Source organism: Triticum dicoccoides, chromosome 7A, assembly GCF_002162155.2.
Source record: "Triticum dicoccoides isolate Atlit2015 ecotype Zavitan chromosome 7A, WEW_v2.0, whole genome shotgun sequence".
Lineage (NCBI taxonomy): Eukaryota > Viridiplantae > Streptophyta > Magnoliopsida > Poales > Poaceae > Triticum > Triticum dicoccoides.
Window position 1 is genome coordinate 13,643,281 of NC_041392.1, and position 21,692 is coordinate 13,664,972.

Consider the following 21,692-nt stretch of genomic DNA (forward strand, 5'->3'; position numbering starts at 1 on the left):
GCGGGGCGGTCGAATGGTTATGAGGTGACCAACCGATGGCGACGCGCGGGGCGGCCGAATGGTTATGAGGTGACCAACCGATGGCGACGCGCGGGGCGGTCGAATGGTTATGAGGTGACCAACCGAGTGACGATGCACGGAGCGACCGAATGGAGTAGATGCGTCCCGCTGAGTGGTGAGGCACGCGGGGCGTCGGAGTGAAGTAGACGCGTCCCGTGGAGTGGCGACGAGCGGGGCGTTCGAGTGATTTAGACGCGTTCCGCTAAGTGGCGACGCGCGGGGCGTCCGAGTGATGTAAACATGTCCCGCCGAGTCGCAACGCACGGGGCATCCGAATGACGTGTCGCATGGAGTGTTGATGCATGGCGCGTTCAAGCGATATAAACATGTCCTGCGGAGTGATGACGCGCCTTGTCCTCTGGCTTGCGCTCAGGTACTGGACGAGCAATCCGTTCGAGTGAATTCGGGTTCGAGGCCGAGTGAACTTGAGTCTGTGTCTGAGTGGCTTTATACCGACTGAAAAATCCATCGGGTGACCCTGCAAGTTAATTGCAAGTACGGCCGCGAAGTTGAAGGCCGAACGGTTATGCATGCATGCATGAATTTACTGGTGCGGAATCGGTGGGTTGTTGGAAGCAATTAGATATCCTTGGCAGTTAATAAGGCGATTAATAATCTCCATCAATTGGCCGGTTAATAAGGCGATTACCTTAACGAAGCGGTCAATCCTTGGCGGAATTATGAGACCGACGTTTATAGGCGTGCATTTAATGATTGCCGGTGAAGCCGCGTACGTGTGGGAGATCTGGAAATGTCCTTCTGATTTCGTTTTCCCTGCATGCAGTTAATGCTTGATTAGGTGCCCCACGTTATGCAAGCACTTACCAGCCACCGCCGCAGCGCGCCTCCACCACCGAGACCGTCGCAGACGACTGGCACCGGAGGCAGGCAACGGCCGAGGCCGCCGCAGCGCGCCTCCACCACCGAGACCGTCGCAGACGACTGGCACCGGAGGCAGGCAACGGCCGAGGCCGCCGCAGCGCGCCTCCCCCACCGAGACCGTGGCAGACGACTGGCACCGGAGGCAGGCAACGGCCGAGGCCGCCGCAGCGCGCCTCCACCACCGAGACCGTCGCAGACGACTGGCACCGGAGGCAGGCAACGGCCGAGGCCGCCGCAGCGCGCCTCCACCACCGAGACCGTCGCAGACGACTGGCACCGGAGGCAGGCAACGGCCGAGGCCGCCGCAGCGCGCCTCCACCACCGAGACCGTCGCAGACGACTGGCACCGGAGGCAGGCAACGGCCGAGGCCGCCGCAGCGCGCCTCCACCACCGAGACCGTCGCAGACGACTGGCACCGGAGGCAGGCAACGGCCGAGGCCGCCGCAGCGCGCCTCCACCACCGAGACCGTCGCAGACGACTGGCACCGGAGGCAGGAGCGCTGCCTGCCCGCACTGCCACCGCGGAGGTTCCCGGCGAGCAGCCGAGAACACGAGGCCGGAGTCGACGGCGAGGTGAACGGCGACGACGGAAGTGTGTGTGGCTCAGCGACTGGGTTGGAGACGATGATGACGCGGACGCCGCTAGTGGCTGCGCGCGGAGGCGCAGTCGGCGGTGCCGAGGTCGGGGACGACGACGGGGTGGATGGCGCCGGAGGTCGTCCGTGGAGGCGCAGTCAGCTGTGCTGAGGTTGGAGACGACGACGACCGCACGCGGCTGTGACAAGGTCGAAGGTGACGACGTGGCGGATGGCGCCGGTGGTCGTCCGTGAAGGCGCAGTCGGTTTCTTGCTTTCGCGCCAATTCAAGTGATCAGCTCATGCGGATGGAAGGCCAGCCAACCTGAAGGCTGATAGTTCTCCTTGTACGTGCTTGGATGGATGTACGTTTTCCTTTTGCTTGCGATGCTTTGCTCGTTGTGCAGATGAACAGTATAGAAAATGTGTTAGAAGATGAAGATCAAACCAGTGGCGGAGCCACCGCCCAGCTAGCTTGGGCAGTTGCCCGGGCTCGCGAGCTGTGCTACATGCTACGATGGCTCTATCAAAACAGGGAAAATACTCCTCGCAGGGTGGTTTACCCGGGCAGCGAGCAGCTGGGCCAATGGGCTTCCATTTCCTCTCTAGTCAACAGTACTAATTAATTACTATTTAATTAAACACTGACGGATGGGCCACTAGTACCCACGTGAGACAGGCCTACTTGTTCGGTTCGATTGTTTTTTTACTCGAAACGAGAAGGCAACGATCAGTCGATCGCTCCACCTCCCTGCGACCCCTCGTCCGTTTAGCTTCTTTTCTTTTTCTTTGAGGGGCGTTCGTTCGTTTAGCTTCTGTTCAAAACGGCGGCATCCTTGATCGATTAGAGACAGAGACAGGTCGTCAGCGAGCGTAGGCTGGCCTGGGCGAGCCGCCGGCGGCGGGGACGGAGCCGGAGAGCATCCAAGCGTGATTCCGAGGAACGGTTTGCATCAGCGGCTGCTTGTCCCCGTCTTCGTAATTATGTGAGATTAGTAGACTTATTTTGAGGTCACGGCGAGGGGAATTGGCCATTGGGGATGATTACCACTTTTATGAGCTTAATCCTTTGTTTAGGGATTTGTTTTAGATAGTTGATGTTAATTTCAAATTTCAAATTATTAAATTTGAGAGATATGGAGGTTCTTGGCAGTGAAAATGTGAGTGGTATGCAATCGAAAACATAAATAGAGCCACAACCACCATCTCATATTGCCTTGTGAGATGGTTGCAAGCTCTCTATTTTGAATATATTCGCAAATAACAATATGTGAATTACAAGTCATTCTTTTTATCTTCTAGTGTCTTTTAGGATTTTTGAATGGTAATTTGTTTAGTTATATTTCCGCCGGTAATATGATGAGTTTGGTTGCAGCCCTGGTTTATAACTTAATGTTTTCAAGTCTCAACTTCATTTTGCTCTATGAAACCAAATAAATACTTCTTCCGTTCCAAAATAAGTGTCACTGATCTAGTTCAAAATTTGTTCTAATTTAGTACAAAATCAGTAAAACTTATTTTGAAATGGAGGGAGTACATATTATATTATTTTACTTTAAAATTACATTTGTTTGATTTCTATGGTTATATTTTCACTACATCATTAATATGGATTTGTGGTTTGAAACTTTGATGTTGTTTTATATATTGCGTATCCGAACACCCGATTTTGATTTCTAGCTTAGACACTCAGCTCAAATTCACCCAGGCTTCACAAAAGTTCTGGCTCCGCCACTGGATCAAACCAAATAGAGGGCACCAGCCGGAACAGATGTTCCGCTGGTGGTAGAAGAAATAACCATCTGCATCATGGCTCGATAGACGCCATGCCCCACGGTGGGCGCCAACTGTCGTGGTTCTAACTCTGACAGTGATGTAGGGGGGTGTGTATGGAGAGTCTAGATCTTAGCTATGGAGGAGTTGTAAGCACACGAGGATTACGAGTTCAGGCCCTTCTCGGAGGAAATAACTGAAGGAAATATGCCCTAGAGGCAATAATAAAGTTATTATTTATTTCCTTATATCATGATAAATGTTTATTATTCATGCTAGAATTGTATTAACCGGAAACATAATACATGTGTGAATACATAGACAAACAGAGTGTCACTAGTATGCCTCTACTTGACTAGCTCGTTAATCAAAGATGGTTATGTTTCCTAACCATGAACAAAGAGTTGTTATTTGATTAACGAGGTCACATCATTAGTTGAATGATCTGATTGACATGACCCATTCCATTAGCTTAGCACCCGATCGTTTAGTATGTTGCTATTGCTTTCTTCATGACTTATACATGTTCCTACGACTATGAGATTATGCAGCTCCCGTTTGCCGGAGGAACACTTTGTGTTCTACCAAACGTCACAACGTAACTGGGTGATTATAAAGGAGCTCTACAGGTGTCTCCAATGGTAGATGTTGGGTTGGCGTATTTCGAGATTAGGATTTGTTACTCTGATTGTCGGAAAGGTATCTTTGGGCCCTCTCGGTAATGCACATCACATAAGCCTTGCAAGCATTGCAACTAATGAGTTAGTTGCAGGATGATGTATTACGGAACGAGTAAAGAGACTTGCCAGTAACGAGATTGATCTAGGTATTGGATACCGACGATCGAATCTCGGGCAAGTAACATACCGATGACAAAGGGAACAACGTATGTTGTTATGCGGTCTGACCGATAAAGATCTTCGTAGAATATGTAGGAGCCAATATGGGCATCCAGGTCCCGCTATTGGTTATTGACCAGAGATGTGTCTCGGTCATGTCTACATTGTTCTCGAACCGTAGGGTCCGCACGCTTAACGTTACGATGACAGTTATTATGAGTTTATGCATTTTGTTGTACCGAAGGTTTTTCGGAGTCCCGGATGTGATCACGGACATGACGAGTAGTCTCGAAATGGTCGAGACATAAAGATTGATATATTGGAAGCCTATGTTTGGATATCGGAAGTGTTCCGGGTGAAATCGGGATTTTACCGGATTACCGGGAGGTTACCGGAACCCCCCGGGAGCCATATGGGCCTTATTGGGCTTTAGTGGAAAGGTGAAAGGGGCTGCCCATAGTGGGCTGCGCGCCTCCCCCTCCCCTAGTCCTATTAGGACTAGGAGAGGTGGCCGGCCACCTCTCTCTCTCTCTTTCCCCCTTCGGAATCCTATTTGGAATAGGATTGGGGGGGGGGGGGGAGTCCTACTCCCGGTTGGAGTAGGACTCCTCCCGCGCCTCCATAGGGCTGGCCGCACCCCTCCCCCTTGGCTCCTTTATATACGGAGGCAGGGGGCACCTCTAGACACACAAGTTGATCATTGAGATCGTTCCTTAGCCGTGTGCGGTGCCCCCTGCCACCATATTCCACCTCGATCATATCGTTGTAGTGCTTAGGCGAAGCCCTGCGTCGGTATAACATCAAGATCGTCACCACGCCGTCGTGTTGACGGAACTCCTCCCCGAAGCTTTGCTGGATCAGAGCCCGGGGATCGTCATCGAGCTGTACGTGTGCTAAGAACTCGGAGGTGCCGGAGTAACGGTGCTTGGATCGGTCGGATCGGGAAGAAGACGCACGACTACTTCCTCTACGTTGTGTGATCGCTTCCGCAGTCGGTCTGCGTTGGTACGTAGGCTACACTCTCCCCTCTCGTTGCTATGCATCACCATGATCTTGCGTGTGCGTAGGAAATTTTTGAAATTACTACGTTTCCCAACAGTGGCATACGAGCCTAGGTTTTATATGTTGATGTTATATGCACGAGTAGAACACAAGTGAGTTGTGGGCGATATAAGTCATACTGCCTACCAGCATGTCATACTTTGGTTCGGCGGTATTGTTGGACGAGACGACCCGGACCAACCTTACGCGTACGCTTACGCGAGACCGGTTCCCCCGACGTGCTTTGCACACAGGTGGCTTGCGGGCGACTGTCTCTCCAACTTTAGTTGAACCAAGTGTGGCTACGCCCGGTCCTTGCGAAGGTTAAAACGGAGTCTATTTGACGAACTATCGTTGTGGTTTTGATGCGTAGGTGAGATTGGTTCTTGCTTAAGCCCGTAGCAGCCACGTAAAACTTGCAACAACAAAGTAGAGGACGTCTAACTTGTTTTTGCAGGACATGTTGTGATGTGATATGGTCAAGGCATGATGCTGAGTTTTATTGTATGAGATGATCATGTTTTGTAACCGAGTTATCGGCAACTGGCAGGAGCCATATGGTTGTCGCTTTATTGTATGCAATGCAATCGCGATGTAATGCTTTACTTTATCACTAAGCGGTAGCGATAGTCGTAGAAGCATAAGATTGGCGAGACGACAACGATGCTACGATGGAGATCAAGGTGTCGCGCCGGTGACAATGGTGATCATGACGGTGCTTCGGAGATGGAGATCACAAGCACAAGATGATGATGGCCATATCATATCACTTATATTGATTGCATGTGATGTTTATCTTTTTATGCATCTTATCTTGCTTTGATTGACGGTAGCATTATAAGATGATCTCCCACTAAATTATCAAGAAGTGTTCTCCCTGAGTATGCACCGTTGCCAAAGTTCGTCGTGCCCAGACACCACGTGATGATCGGGTGTGATAAGCTCTACGTCCATCTACAACGGGTGCAAGCCAGTTTTGCACACGCAGAATACTCAGGTTAAACTTGACGAGCCAAGCATATGCAGATATGGCCTCGGAACACGGAGACCGAAAGGTCGAGCGTGAATCATATAGTAGATATGATCAACATAACGATGTTCACCATTGAAAACTACTCCATCTCACGTGATGATCGGTTATGGTTTAGTTGATTTGGATCACGTGATCACTTAGAGGATTAGAGGGATGTCCATCTAAGTGGGAGTTCTTAAATAATTTGATTAACTGAACTTAAACTTATCATGAACTTAGTACCTGATAGTATCTTGCTTGTTTATGTTGATTGTAGATAGATGGCTCGTGCTGTTGTTCCGTTGAATTTTAATGCGTTCCTTGAGAAAGCAAAGTTGAAAGATGATGGTAGCAATTACACGGACTGGGTCCGTAACTTGAGGATTATCCTCATTGCTGCTCAGAAGAATTACGTCCTGGAAGCACCGCTGGGTGACAGGCCTGCTGCTGGAGCAACACCAGATGTTATGAACGGCTAGCAGAGCAAAGCTGATGACTACTCGATAGTTCAGTGTGCCATGCTTTACGGCTTAGAATCGGGACTTCAACGACATTTTGAACGTCATGGAGCATATGAGATGTTCCAGGAGTTGAAGTTAATATTTCAAGCAAATGCCCGGATTGAGAGATATGAAGTCTCCAATAAGTTCTATAGCTGCAAGATGGAGGAGAACAGTTCTGTCAGTGAGCATATACTCAAAATGTCTGGGTATAATAATCACTTGATTTAATTGGGAGTTAATCTTCTAGATGATTGCGTCATTGACAGAATTCTCCAATCACTGCCAACAAGCTACAAGAGCTTCGTGATGAACTATAATATGCAAGGGATGAATAAGACTATTCCCGAGTTCTTCGCAATGCTGAAAGCAGCGGAGGTAGAAATCAAGAAGGAGCATCAAGTGTTGATGGTTAACAAGACCACCAGTTTCAAGAAAAAGGGCAAAGGGAAGAAGAAGGGTAACTTCAAGAAGAACAGCAAGCAAGTTGCTGCTCAGGAGAAGAAACCCAAGTCTGGACCTAAGCCTGAAACTGAGTGCTTCTACTGCAAGCAGACTGGTCACTGGAAGCGGAACTGCCCCAAGTATTTGGCGGATAAGAACGATGGCAAGGGGAACAAAGGTATATGTGATATACATGTTATTGTTGTGTACCTTACTAGAGCTCACAGTAGCACCTGGGTATTTGATACTGGTTCTGTTGCTAATATTTGCAACTCGAAACAGGGACTACGGAATAAGCGGACACTAGCAAAGGACGAGGTGACGATGCGCGTGGGAAACGGTTCCAAAGTCGATGTGATCGCGGTCGGCACGCTACCTCTACATCTACCTTCGGGATTAATATTAGACCTAAATAATTGTTATTTGGTGCCAGCGTTGAGCATGAACATTATATCTGGATCTTGTTTAATGCGAGACGTTTATTCATTTAAATCAGAGAATAATGGTTGTTCTATTTATATGAGTAATATCTTTTATGGTCATGCACCTTTGAAGAGTGGTCTATTTTTGATGAATCTCAATAGTAGTGATACACATATTCATAATGTTGAAACCAAAAGATGCAGAGTTGATAATGAAAGTGCAACTTATTTGTGGCACTGTCGTTTAGGTCATATCGGTGTAAAGCGCATGAAGAAACTCCATACTGATGGACTTTTGGAACCACTTGATTATGAATCAATTGGTACTTGCGAACCGTGCCTCTTGGGCAAGATGACTAAAATACCGTTCTCCGGTACTATGGAGAGAGCAACAGATTTGTTGGAAATCATACATCCCGATGTATGTGGTCCGATGAATATTGAGGCTCGTGGCGGATATCGTTATTTTCTCACCTTCACAGATGACTTAAGAAGATATGGGTATATCTACTTAATGAAACACAAGTCTGAAACATTTGAAAAGTTCAAAGAATTTCAGAGTGAAGTTGAAAATCATCGTAACAAAGAAAATAAAGTTTCTACGATCTGATCGTGGAGGAGAATATTTGAGTTACGAGTTTGGTGTACATTTGAAAAATTGTGGAATAGTTTCGCAACTCACGCCACCCGGAACACCACAGCGTAATGGTGTGTCCGAACGTCGTAATCGTACTTTACTAGATATGGTGCGATCTATGATGTATCTTACTGATTTACCGCTATCATTTTGGGGTTATGCATTAGAGACGGCCGCATTCACGTTAAATAGGGCACCATCAAAATCCGTTGAGACGACGCCTTATGAACTATGGTTTGGCAAGAAACCAAAGTTGTCGTTTCTTAAAGTTTAGGCCTGCGATGCTTATGTGAAAAAGCTTCAACCTGATAAGCTCGAACCCAAATCGGAGAAATGTGTCTTCATAGGATACCCAAAGGAGACTATTGGGTACACCTTCTATCACAGATCTGAAGGCAAGACATTCGTTGCTAAGAAAGGATCCTTTCTAGAGAAGGAGTTTCTCTCGAAAGAAGTGAGTGGGAGGAAAGTAGAACTTGACGAGGTAACTGTACCTGCTCCCTTATTGGAAAGTAGTACATCACAGAAAACTGTTTCTGCGACGCCTATACCAATTAGTGAGGAAGCTAATGATGATAATCATGAAACTTCAGGACAAGATACTACTGAACCTCGTAGATCAACCAGAGCGAGATCCGCACCAGAGTGGTACGGTAATCCTGTTCTGGAAATCATGCTACTAGATCATGATGAACCTACGAACTATGAAGGAGCGATGGTGAGCCCAGATTCCGCAAAATGGCTTGAAGCCATGAAATCTGAGATGGGATCCATGTATGAGAACAAAGTATGGACTTTGGTTGACTTGCCCGATGATCGGCAAGCAATTGAGAATAAATGGATCTTCAAGAATAAGACTGACGCTGACGGTAATATTACTGTCTACAAAGGTCGACTTGTCGCAAAGGGTTTTCGACAAGTTCAAGGGGTTGACTACGATGAGACCTTCTCACCCGTAGCGATGCTTAAGTCTGTCCGAATCATGTTAGCAATTGCCGCATTTTATGATTATGAAATTTGGCAGATGGATGTCAAAACTGCATTCCTGAATGGATTTCTGGAAGAAGAGTTGTATATGATGCAGCCGGAAGGTTTTGTCGATCCAAAGGGAGCTAACAAAGTGTGCAAGCTCCAGCGATCCATTTATGGACTGGTGCAAGCATCTCGGAGTTGGAATAAACGCTTTGATAGTGTGATCAAAGCATTTGGTTTTATACAGACTTTTGGAGAAGCCTGTATTTACAAGAAAGTGAGTGGGAGCTCTGTAGCATTTCTGATATTATATGTGGATGACATATTACTGATTGGAAATGACATAGAATTTCTGGATAGCATAAAGGGATACTTGAATAAGAGTTTTTCAATGAAAGACCTCGGTGAAGCTGCTTACATATTAGGCATAAAGATCTATAGAGATAGATCAAGACGCTTAATTGGACTTTCACAAAGCACATACCTTGACAAGATTTTGAAGAAGGTCAAAATGGATCAAGTAAAGAAAGGGTTCTTGCCTGTGTTACAAGGTGTGAAGTTGAGTCAGACTCAATGCCCAACCACTGCAGAAGATAGAGAGAAAATGAAAGATGTTCCCTATGCTTCAGCCATAGGCTCTATCATGTATGCAATGCTGTGTACCAGACCTGATGTGTGCCTTGCTATAAGTTTAGCAGGGAGGTACCAAAGTAATCCAGGAGTGGATCACTGGACAGCGGTCAAGAACATCCTGAAATAACTGAAAAGGACTAAGGATATGTTTCTCGTATATGGAGGTGACAAAGAGCTCACCGTAAGTGGTTACGTTGATGCAAGCTTTGACAATGATCCGGATGATTCTAAATCGCAAACCGGATACGTGTTTACATTAAACGGTGGAGCTATCAGTTGGTGCAGTTCTAAACAAAGCATCGTAGCGGGATCTACATGTGAAGCGGAGTACATAGCTGCTTCGGAAGCAGCGAACGAAGGAGTCTGGATGAAGGAGTTCATATCAAATCTAGGTGTCATACCTAGTGCATCGGGTCCAATGAAAATCTTTTGTGACAATACTGGTGCAATTGCCTTGGCAAAGGAATCCAGATTTCACAAAAGGACCAAACACATCAAGAGACGCTTCAATTCCATCCGGGATCTAGTCCAGGTGGGAGACATAGAGATTTGCAAGATACATACGGATCTGAATGTTGCAGACCCGTTGACTAAGCCTCTTCCACGAGCAAAACATGATCAGCACCAAGACTCCATGGGTGTTAGGATCATTACAGTGTAATCTAGATTATTGACTCTAGTGCAAGTGGGAGACTGAAGGAAATATGCCCAAGAGGCAATAATAAAGTTATTATTTATTTCCTTATATCATGATAAATGTTTATTATTCATGCTAGAATTGTATTAACCGGAAACATAATACATGTGTGAATACATAGACAAACAGAGTGTCACTAGTATGCCTCTACTTGACTAGCTCGTTAATCAAAGATGGTTATGTTTCCTAACCATGAACAAAGAGTTGTTATTTGATTAACGAGGTCACATCATTAGTTGAATGATCTGATTGACATGACCCATTCCATTAGCTTAGCACCCGATCGTTTAGTATGTTGCTATTGCTTTCTTCATGACTTATACATGTTCCTACGACTATGAGATTATGCAGCTCCCGTTTGCCGGAGGAACACTTTGTGTGCTACCAAACATCACAACGTAACTGGTTGATTATAAAGGAGCTCTACAGGTGTCTCCAATGGTAGATGTTGGGTTGGCGTATTTCGAGATTAGGATTTGTTACTCCGATTGTCGGAGAGGTATATCTGGGCCCTCTCGGTAATGCACATCACATAAGCCTTGCAAGCATTGCAACTAATGAGTTAGTTGTAGGATGATGTATTAAGGAACGAGTAAAGAGACTTGCCAGTAACGAGATTGAACTAGGTATTGGATACCGACGATCGAATCTCGCGCAAGTAACATACCGATGACAAAGGGAACAACGTATGTTGTTATGTGGTCTGACCGATAAAGATCTTCGTAGAATATGTAGGATCCAATATGGGCATCCAGGTCCCGCTATTGGTTATTGACCAGAGATGTGTCTCGGTCATGTCTACATTGTTCTCGAACCGTAGGGTCCGCACGCTTAACGTTACGATGACAGTTATTATGAGTTTATGCATTTTGATGTACCGAAGGTTGTTCGGAGTCCCGGATGTGATCACGGACATGACGAGGAGTCTCGAAATGGTCGAGACATAAAGATTGATATATTGGAAGCCTATGTTTGGATATCGAAAGTGTTCCGGGTGAAATCGGGATTTTACCGGATTACCGGGAGGTTACCGGAACCCCCCGGGAGCCATATGGGCCTTATTGGGCTTTAGTGGAAAGGTGAAAGGGGCTGCCCATAGTGGGCTGCGTGCCTCCCCCCTCCCCTAGTCCTATTAGGACTAGGAGAGGTGGCCGGCCACCTTTCTCTCTCTCTCTTTCCCCCTTGGGAATCCTATTTGGAATAGGATTGGGGGGGGGGGGGGAGTCCTACTCCCGGTTGGAGTAGGACTCCTCCCGCGCCTCCATAGGGCTGGCCGCACCCCTCCCCCTTGGCTCCTTTATATATGGAGGCAGGGGGCATCTCTAGACACACAAGTTGATCATTGAGATCGTTCCTTAGCCGTGTGCGGTGCCCCCTGCCACCATATTCCACCTCGATCATATCGTTGTAGTGCTTAGGCGAAGCCCTGCGTTGGTAGAACATCAAGATCATCACCACGCCGTCGTGCTGACGGAACTCCTCCCCGAAGCTTTGCTGGATCGGAGCCCGGGGATCGTCATCGAGCTGTATGTGTGCTAAGAACTCGGAGGTGCCGGAGTAACGGTGCTTGGATCGGTCGGATCGGGAAGAAGACGTACGACTACTTCCTCTACGTTGTGTGATTGTTTCCGCAGTTGGTCTGCATTGGTATGTAGGCAACACTCTCCCCTCTCGTTGCTATGCATCACCATGATCTTGCGTGTGCGTAGGAAATTTTTGAAATTACTACGTTCCCCAACAATAACAGCCCTACGTCTCGGTGCCCAAAGGCGGTCGATTGAATTATACGTGTGTGAATAACAGGGGTGTGAACCCTTCATACTGAGGAGGGGGGTGGCTTATATTGAGTTCGCCGGCCCTCTCCTGCCCTCAGTAATGCAGGGTTTAAGGTACATTTAAGGTTGGGCGTTACTGGTAACGCCCCTAATAAAGTGCTATAATGACCATAAAGACTACTTAATAGCCGACCGTTTGCCTGCGGAGTGACTTCAGATCTCCTGGCGGTCGAGTGGCTAGCTTCATGGTCGAGTGTCTTGAATTCGTCGAGTGGGATACCTTCAAGTCGATTGAAAGGTGACTTCTTCTAGGGATGTCCTCGGGTAGGGCTCTTTGGACAGGTCCGTGCCCCTACCCTAGGTACATAGCTTCATCACCCGGCTTAGGGCATCTCCAGTCGCGCCCCCAGGAAGGCCTTCCCAGGCGTTTTTTCTGCGCCGGTGCCGAAAAATCGGCCCAGTCGCGCCCCCAGGAGCCCGATTTTCGCCGGCCTGGGCCGAAAACAGTGCCGGCGGACCCAGGCCGAACCCGGCGCGCTGGGGGGCGCCCGGGGGCGCCGGGCGAACTTTTTTGGCGCGAAAAAGCCGCAGGCCCGCCGCGTCAGCGACACGGCTCCCTTCTCGCCCCTTCGTCGTCCTCATTGCCTCGTTTCCCGCGGCGAATCAATGCCAAAGCTGCCGCGCTGCCGCGCCGGTCAGCCTGCGCCATTGATGCCTCACGGGCGGCGCAGTGAAGGCCGGATGACGCGCGTCCCTCGCCTGTCACGCGTACACACGGCGGCCACGCGTACGGGCGACGTCTCGGCCTATATAAGACGCGCACCAGTGTGCTCGGCGATCACACTCTCTCGCCGTCGTCGTTCCTCCCTCTCCTCTCTCTCGCCGTTTCCAGTTCATCTCCCATGGCTGAGCGCTTCCTTGGTGACGGCGCGGCGGCGAACGGCTTCGGCCGCCGCCATCTCCACGAAGACGAGGCTCGCCTCCTTTACGAGGCCGAGTACCCGGTCCCGCTGGACATGCGGGTGCCCGACGCATGGAGGATCAGCGCCGGCGGCGTGCCGGTGCCACCACCACCCACCGGGGCGGCGCGGCGTGCGGAGATCACACGCATCCGTGCGTCTCTGCCGCGGGCGGCGAGGGAGGGGCCACGGTACGTCCCCGACAGCCCGCTCTAGGAGCCCTACTTCCGCCGCCGTCACGCCGAGCAGCTCGAGGCCACCAACGGCGTCATGCCCTCCGGCAGGCTCAACTGCAATGGCCGGCCCGGTGGTGGGGCATGCCCGGGCGCACGTTGGAGGCCATCCTCGAGTACATCGAGGGCGGCAACACGCCGCGCCTCGAGTACCCCGCTCCCCCGTCCTTCTCACGCCACCGGGGAAGCTCCTGGACCCCGAGGCGCATGGAGACCGGGGGGTCCTCCTCGTCGTCCGGCGGCTCGCCCTGCCTCCGCCCCGTCAAGCCGGAGCCCCAGGGCACGCCAGTCAGTGCCCGCACGCGCAGCTCCGGCGTCCGCATCGGCGCCAACGCCTCCCCACCCACCGGCCGCTTCGTCCTCGTCGAGCCCAAGCCGGAGCCCGACCTCCCCTCGGAGTACGAGGACATAGCCCGGCGTGGCATCTCCGACGAGGACGCGCTGCGGTGGGCGCGGGACGACTACCTCCACGACGAGATGGTCCGGCAGCGCCGGGCCCTGGAGGAGATCGCCGCCCGCAAGCGTGGGCGCGAGGACGAGCACGGCGTCGTGGTCCTCGACAACGACAACGACCCCGGACCGTCCAACCCGCCACGCCAACCGGGGGAGGGATGCAGCAGGGACGGCGGAGGCGCAGGCGGGGGCGGCGATGACGACGACGACGACGACGGCGGCGGCGACGACGACGACGACGACGACGACGGCGGTGACTACACGCGGTTCTACAGCCTCCTCGGCATGTAAACCGCGTGGGCGGGCGGCGAGGCGGGCGGCGAGGGAGACGGCGGGGGTAGCCCGCGGAAGTTTTTTTTTCTTTTTTTGTAAAATATGTTTAAGTTTGAACGAACTCGCCGATGTTTGCGTTAAATTTCAGTCGTGTTTGCGCCGTATTTGATTTTTTTTTTTAAATGTGGGCGCCGCGACTGGGGGGCATCACGCCCCCAGTGCGCGGTTTAGCGCCGGCGCGCCCCCGGGGGCGATTTTTTGCCCCTCCTGAGGGGCCAGCGGCTGGAGATGCCCTTAGCCGAGCTAAACGGGGAGCTAGCCATGCCGCGTCCAGGTTATAAATCAGTCCAGATATGGATGTGTGATGATGTGGAAAGCATTAGCCCACCACGATGGGAAAGACGTCATGTACTCAACTTCCCATTTTCTTTTCACCAGCTGATAGGCACGTCTAATGACGAGATAGTGTTCCGAGACATTTCGGACTCTCTATGGCGGCAAACTCCTCAAGGAGTTGACATTATGTTTCACATGGAAGCCTTGAGATATTACAACCATGACACGAGCACGCTTGTTGAATACTCAGGGGAGACCGTCCAAGACTTTGATGCAATCTTTTACATTCCAACCCTAGTTCCAATCTAGCTATAGCTTCTAGTTGGCTTATTTCTCACTATGTAAACGGCAAAACCCACTAGTTTTCTTCGATCAAATCCACTAGTTTTCTTCGATCAAACCCTAGTTCCAATCTAGCTAGCTATAGCTTCTTTTGGCTTATTTCCCACTATGTAAATGGCAAATAAGCATTTATATGTTTCAAGAAATGTTGGCTTCATCATTGTTTCAAGACCAAAGATCCCTCTTGAGGCACAAAACACGATCACATTCCTATTACTAGCATATAGTAGCTTATCCAAATGATTTACTATTTGGAATTTTTTTAGACAACATAGAACAGAAGTACAATAGGAACATTCTCTATAAACCGTAATGTTCCACTCCTATGTTCAGAGATATAGATAAATTCTATACCAAAAACCGAATGTAATAGATCAACTGCATGTATATTTCTGTTTAAGAAAACACATGAGTTCTCATCTACTTACACGTGTATTGGCATAATTTCAATTGAAAATTTCCAATTAATCCGATCTGATACTTTTACATATTCAACATTTGATCTGATACTTCACAGCATTTCCCTACTGAATTTTGTGTAAACTATTAGATGAAATTTCTTCATGTACGCAGAAATACAGGAACCAGTATGAAAAAAAAGTTAAATTCACATATTAAAAATTTATGCTAATTTATTAGCTCATTTTCAACTAATTTTAAGACATTAAAGATGTTGCCCTCACATTTGCGAAGGCCACTTTGCTAGTGCAAACTAAAAAGATGATACTTAATTATTACAACTAAAGAACGGCGTGGCAATGCACACTTTAGACATAACTAGATCAATGGTACACATGGCTTCATTGGTCCTTGTGCCACAAAGTAAAGAGGCCACACACCTTCCCCATGACTAGCTCGTGGCCTTTGAGAATGGGCTGGTGGTTGGATAACGATCGTGGAACGCTGCTGCGATAAAGTGATGGCCCATTGCACATTTCAAGGCGCATGGACGGCTATCAATGCACACTCGCCGTATGACGACGCAGTGCCATATCGTATACATACTACACTTAATCAACACGTAGCTACAGAGATCATTCAACGATGATGATGGCAAGCGCTCAAGAGCAAGGGCTGAAGCTGCTGGGGGCGGCGTCCGGGGTGAGCCCGTACGTGATCCGCGCCCAGATGGCGCTCGGCATCAAGGGGCTGACCTACGACTACCTCCCTGAGGACCCCCGGTGCAAGAGCGACCTGCTCCTTGCGTCCAATCCCGTGCACAAGAAGCTGCCTGTCCTCATCCACGGCAGTAGGCCCGTCTGCGAGTCGCTGATCATCTTGGAGTACCTTGACGACGCCTTCCCCGGAAATGGCGTCTCCATCCTCCCTACTGACCCCTACCACCGTGTTGTTGCCCGTTTCTGGGCTACCTATGTGGACAACAAGGTTTGTTTCCTCTCGTCTAGTTTGGCCCATCTTGACTTTATTTTCATTAAATTGATACTACTTTTTTTTTTGTTTTGAGTTGGACATGTTGGTTGCATGCATTGTGTTATGCATATGTTGGGCATTCGGTCGGAGTTGTATTATCTTATATATCCATTGAATGAAAAATATGGGTTATTGAAAAAATCACATAATCAATGTGCTGCCGCAGCTGTTCCCTTCGTGCATCGGCATCCTCAAGACGAGGAAGCCGCAGGAAAGAGCCGACAAGGTGGAGGAGACCTTGTCGTCGCTCGGGCTCCTAGAGGCTGCCCTGGCGGAATGCTCAATTGAAGAGGAGGCGGAGGCGTTGTTCTTTGGCGGTGGCTCTCTCGGGCTGCTCGACATCGCGCTTGGGTGCTATCTTCCCTGGATCGAAGCGATAGGCTGCCTTGCCAGCATGCCGCCGTTCCTCGACGCAACAAGGACACCGAAGCTGGCCGCGTGGGCGGAGCGGTTCAGGGCCGCCGAGCCGATCTGGGGACTGCTGCCTGAGGCGGACAAGGTGGAGAAGTACATCTCAACAGTTCTTTATCCAAAGTGGAAGGCCGCGCTCACTGCGCCGGAAACTAATTAGAGATCATGTCATCTTGTTCCATCGCTTTTGCTACACTCGCCTTCAGATTGAGTTGATGTTTTCCAGATGTGTTGTGCTCGTTGAACTGTTGTTACTTGGTTGTTAGGGTCTGATCGTCATGGATGGTGCGCACGCGTGAACTGTCTTCGATCTGAGTTTGTTGTTTTGGGAATAAATTAAAGCTTCCTCAATCTTTCACCTCTTTGTCAAGGACGTTACTGGTACCAAATGCAATGTTCTCCGGTTGAGTTCTTAATAACTATAAGAAAAGTTTAAAACATGTTGACACCACATTTTGGCATGGCAATAAAAATAAATAGGATGGCCTAGAATGAGAATGTGATCAACATGAAAAATCTCCATCTCATCAAAATGGAGAAAAATGATGTTTAGGTCATCTCCATCCGATTTCATATTGAGGGCCAAAGTAGTGCCTGGGGTGCTGAAAGTTGCTGCTCAGAGTACTGCTCGGCTGATCACACACCCAAGATCACCTCCGATGAAAAAAGGTTGCTGCTCGGGGTACTGCGCGAAGGTGAAAAGAACGATGATATGCGCGACATTGCCTGCATGAGTCTTTTTTTACCCCCTCTTTCCCATAATTAAGATTGTTTCTTACATTATGGGACGGAGGTAGTACTAGAAAAGAAAGAAACGAACCAGTGTGGAAGAACCCTACCCTGCTGAGCCGCCGCTGCGTCTCATTGTCGCTGCCAGGTGGCCAACCACGTGTGGCAGCGGGCAATACTCCACTTCCATGTCCTGTCCTGCTGGGCGGCAGGCCCTCTCTTTCGACAAGGCAACATGCTACCTGGTGAGGCGGCGGTCCTATTCATCCAGTCTAGTCATGGCGGCCGGTGCCCTTCATCAATCCACCTCAGCGGCTCAGGCCCAAAGGGTATCCCCGTCTTAGTCTCTCTCAAATCCCAACTGCTCTTGTTAGATGCCGCTGTTTGATGCCTTGACTTTTTTTTCGAGAACACCTCGAAAGGGGCAGGGGTTCCTGCATTTCATTAAGAAGAAGAGAGTAGGTCCAGTTTATAAGGAAAACCGGACCCGAAAACCAAACATTCACGGCTAATCAAGGATAACCGAAAGAAACACACGCCGACCCCTGGGCCGCGCTCCAGCCGAGCTGCCAGCTCCGTCACCCGAGCAACCCATAGCCGACACCCAACAACCAAGACCAAAGCCGCCGCTCCGGTATCCACGCCGACCCCGAGGCCGTGCACTAGGCGAGCCGCCTGCTCTGCTGCCCGAGCAACCGGAGCCGACACCCTACAACCATCTCCGGAGCCGCCACTCCGACGTACAGATAGAAACCCCACACGCCGACCCCGAGGCCACGCACCAGGAGAGCCGTCAGCTTCGTCACCCGAGCAACCGGAGCCGACACCAAACCACCATATCCGGAGCCACCGCTCCGACATCCACGCCGACCCCGAGGCCGCGCACCAGGCTGGCCAACGACACTGCCACCCACGTGACCAATGCCGGCACCCCCTCCAAGATGAAGAGATCCGGAGCCGCCGCTCCGACTTCCACGCCGGCCCCGAGGCCGCGCACCACCCGAGCCGATGACTCTCCTAGGCCAAGACCACTCCAGAACGATGCCTCCATGAAGGACCGCGACACCGGAGCGCCGCCATCATCCGCTCCAAGAACTGGAGCAAGGGTTTCCCCCGGAGTGTGAGAGAAGAGGTCGAATGCCCTCGAACGACGACGCCTCCAAGAAGGTGTGCGGCGCCCATAGGCGTCGCCGCCGCCGGCTTCGGCCAAGGCCGGAGCAAGGCTTTCGCCCTGAGCAGCCAAAGGAAGCCCTTCCCTCGAACCGGCACACGAGAGCCACTGCCTGCCTGAACCACCACCGACCTCCAGAGCCCGGAGCCACCGATCAGAACAGCCTCGCCGCCGCCGCCCGCACCACGCAGAGCCGTCGACCAGGCTATGCCATCTCCACTGTAGGAGCCAGAACTGGCCACGTCTGGTCAGATCCGAAGCCCCGCGCAACAGCAGCAGCCAACCCTCCGGCCAGCACCAAGCATCCCTGGCGTGACCGACGGCCGACGCACTGCCGCAGAGCACCGACGCCCCCGAGCTCCAGCCATGGCGCTGCCCACGCAGCCACCCAAGCCGCCGTTGCCAAAGAAGAGGTCCGGGGCCGCGGCGTCCAAGCACCACGCTCTCAGATCCGCCCCACTGCAGCCGAAGCACATCCCCGCACGCTTGCCCCACGTCGCCGGTCCCTGCCCACGACCCCAGGAGGTAGATCCGCGTCGCGGGCCTCAAGAGCGCCCGCGCCGCACCTCCATCGCAGCCGCCCGCGAGCAGATACACGCCCGCCCACCTCCGAGGGCCACAACCCGCACCTCCCGCGGCAGCCACCGCGAGGGCCAATGACGAGCAGTAGAAGCCGCCCGCCCCATGCAGCCACCAGCCGGATCCGCGCAGAGAGAGCCGCCTGAGCGCCGCCAGGGGCCAGATCCACGCCACTAGAGCCGCCGTTGACTTGCAGCACCCGAGCCCCGTCCACCACCTGCGCGTGTGGGGGAAACAAATCCCACCGCCTGGGGCTTTGCCCGCTAGCATGGGATATGTCTCCAACGTATCTATAATTTTTGATTGCTCCATGCTATATATCTACTGTTTTGGACAATATTTGGCTTGATTTTCCACTTCTATATTATTTTTGGGACTAACCTATTAACCGGAGGCCCGGCCCAGAATTGCTGTTTTTTTGCCTATTTCAGTGTTTCGAAGAAATGGAATATCAAACGGAGTCCAAACGGAATAAAACCTTCGGGAACGTGATTTTCTCACCGAACGTGATCCAGGAGACTTGGACCCTGCTCCAAGGAACAAAAGAGGCGGTCACGAGGGTGGGGGACGCCCCCCTAGGGCGCGCCCCATGCCTCATGGGCCCCTCGGTGCTCCTCCGGCGTACTTCTTCCTCCTATATATACCTATGTACCCCAAATGATCAGAACAGGACCCAAAAACCTAATTCCACTGCCGCAACTTTCTGTATCCACGAGATCCCATCTCGGGGCCTGTTTTGGAGCTCCGCCGGAAGAGGGCCGTCATCACGGAAGGCTTCTACATCATCCTAGCCCCTCCGATGAAGTGTGAGTAGTTTACCTCAGACCTTCGGGTCCATAGTTAGTATCTAGATGGCTTCTTCTCTCTCTTTGAATCTCAATACAAAGTTCTCCCCCTCTCCTGTCGAGATCTATTCGATGTAATCTTTTTTTGCGGTGTGTTTGTTGAGACCGATGAATTGTGGGTTTATGATCAAGTCTATCTATGAATAATATTTGAATCTTCTCTGAATTCTTTTATGTATGATTGGTTATCTTTGCAAGTCTCTTCGAATTATCCGTTTGGTTTGGCCAACTAGATTGGTAGTTCTTGCCATGGGAGAAGTGCTTAGCTTTGGGTTCGATCTTGCGGTGTCCTTTCCCAGTGACAGAAGGGGCAGCAAGGCACGTATTGCATCGTTGCCATCGAGGATAACAAGATGGGGTTTATTTCATATTGCATGAATTTATCTCTCTACATCATGTCATCTTTCTTAAGGCGTTACTCTGTTTTTAACTTAATACTCTAGATGCATGCTGGATAGCGGTCGATGAGTGGAGTAATAGTAGTAGATGCAGAATCATTTCGGTCTACTTGTCACGGACGTGATGCCTATATACATGATCATGCCTAGATATTCTCATAACTATGCTCAATTCTGTCAATTGCTCAACAGTAATTTGTTCACTCACCGTAGAATACTTATGCTCTTGAGAGAAGCCACGAGTGAAACCTATGGCCCCCGGGTCTATTCTCATCATATCAATCTCCATTACTTTAATCTTGCTTTGCTTTTTTACTTTGCCTTTACTTTTTACTTTGCATCTTTATACCAAAAATACCAAAAATATTATATCTATCAGATCTCACTCTCGTATGTGACCATGAAGGGATTGACAACCCCTAATTGCGTTGGTTGCAAGTATCTATCGTTTTGTGCAGGTACGAGGGACTTGAGCGTGGCCTCCTACTGGATTGATACCTTGGTTCTCAAAAACTGAGGGAAATACTTACGCTACTCTGCTGCATCATCCCTTCCTCTTCAGGGAAAACCAATGCAAGCTCAAGACGTAGCAAGAAGGATTTCTGGCGCCGTTGCCGGCGAGTCTACGTAAAAAGTCAACATACCAAGTACCCATCACAATCCGTATCTCTCGCATTACATTATTTGCCATTTGCCTCTCTTTTTCCTCTCCCCCCAATTCACCCTTGCCGTTTTATTCACCCTCTCTCTCTCTATCCTCCCTCTCTATTTGCCTCTTTTGCCCGCTTGCTTTTTGTTTGCCCGTGTGTTAGATTGCTTGTTTGTCACGATGGCTCAAGATACTACTAAATTGTGTGACTTCACCAATACCAATAATAATGATTTCTTTAGCACTCCGATTGCTCCTCTTACCAATGCTGAATCTTGTGAAATTAATACTACTTTGTTGAATCTTGTTATGAAAGATCAATTCGCCGGCCTTCCTAGTGAAGATGCCGCTACTCATCTGAATAGCTTCGTTGATTTATGTGATATGCAAAAGAAAAAATATGTCAATAATGATGCCATTAAATTAAAGCTATTTCCTTTTTCGCTTAGAGATCGTGCTAAAGCTTGGTTTTCGTCTTTGCCTAAAAATAGTATTGATTCATGGAACAAGTGCAAAGATGCTTTTGTCTCTAAGTATTTTCCTCCCGCTAAGATCATCTCTCTTAGAAACGATATTATGAACTTTAAACAACTTGATCATGAAAATGTTGCACAAGCTTG

The 21,692-nt window shown here is 49.9% G+C and overlaps 2 protein-coding genes and 1 pseudogene across 2 annotated transcripts in view; 2 read left to right on the forward strand and 1 right to left on the reverse strand.

Annotated features, from left to right (window-relative positions):
• LOC119332853 (F-box protein At1g52495-like) overlaps nt 1-14,826 on the forward strand; it is a 31,287-nt gene extending 16,461 nt beyond the window's left edge. Inside the window, exon 2 of the mRNA XM_037605972.1 lies at nt 14,454-14,826. Within this exon, the coding sequence (XP_037461869.1) occupies nt 14,454-14,826 (373 nt within the window). The remainder of the gene's footprint in view (nt 1-14,453) is intronic.
• Nucleotides 14,827-15,909: 1,083 nt separating this feature from the next.
• LOC119332854 (probable glutathione S-transferase GSTU6) lies at nt 15,910-16,861 on the forward strand. The gene is made up of 2 exons (XM_037605973.1): nt 15,910-16,245; nt 16,457-16,861. Exons 1-2 carry the CDS (start codon nt 15,910-15,912, stop codon nt 16,859-16,861), a joined length of 741 nt encoding a protein of 246 aa, XP_037461870.1.
• A 1,231-nt stretch (nt 16,862-18,092) lies between these two features.
• Nucleotides 18,093-19,287, reverse strand: LOC119332855 (annotated as a pseudogene).
• Nucleotides 19,288-21,692: the final 2,405 nt, after the last annotated feature.

Bases quoted from the DNA above. Each gene is read 5' to 3' on its own strand.
- LOC119332854 (XM_037605973.1), top strand. From the start codon at position 15,910: ATGGCAAGCGCTCAAGAGCAAGGGCTGAAGCTGCTGGGGGCGGCGTCC. The intron at 16,246-16,456 runs GTTTGTTTCCTC...GTGCTGCCGCAG, and splicing joins CTACCTATGTGGACAACAAG to CTGTTCCCTTCGTGCATCGG.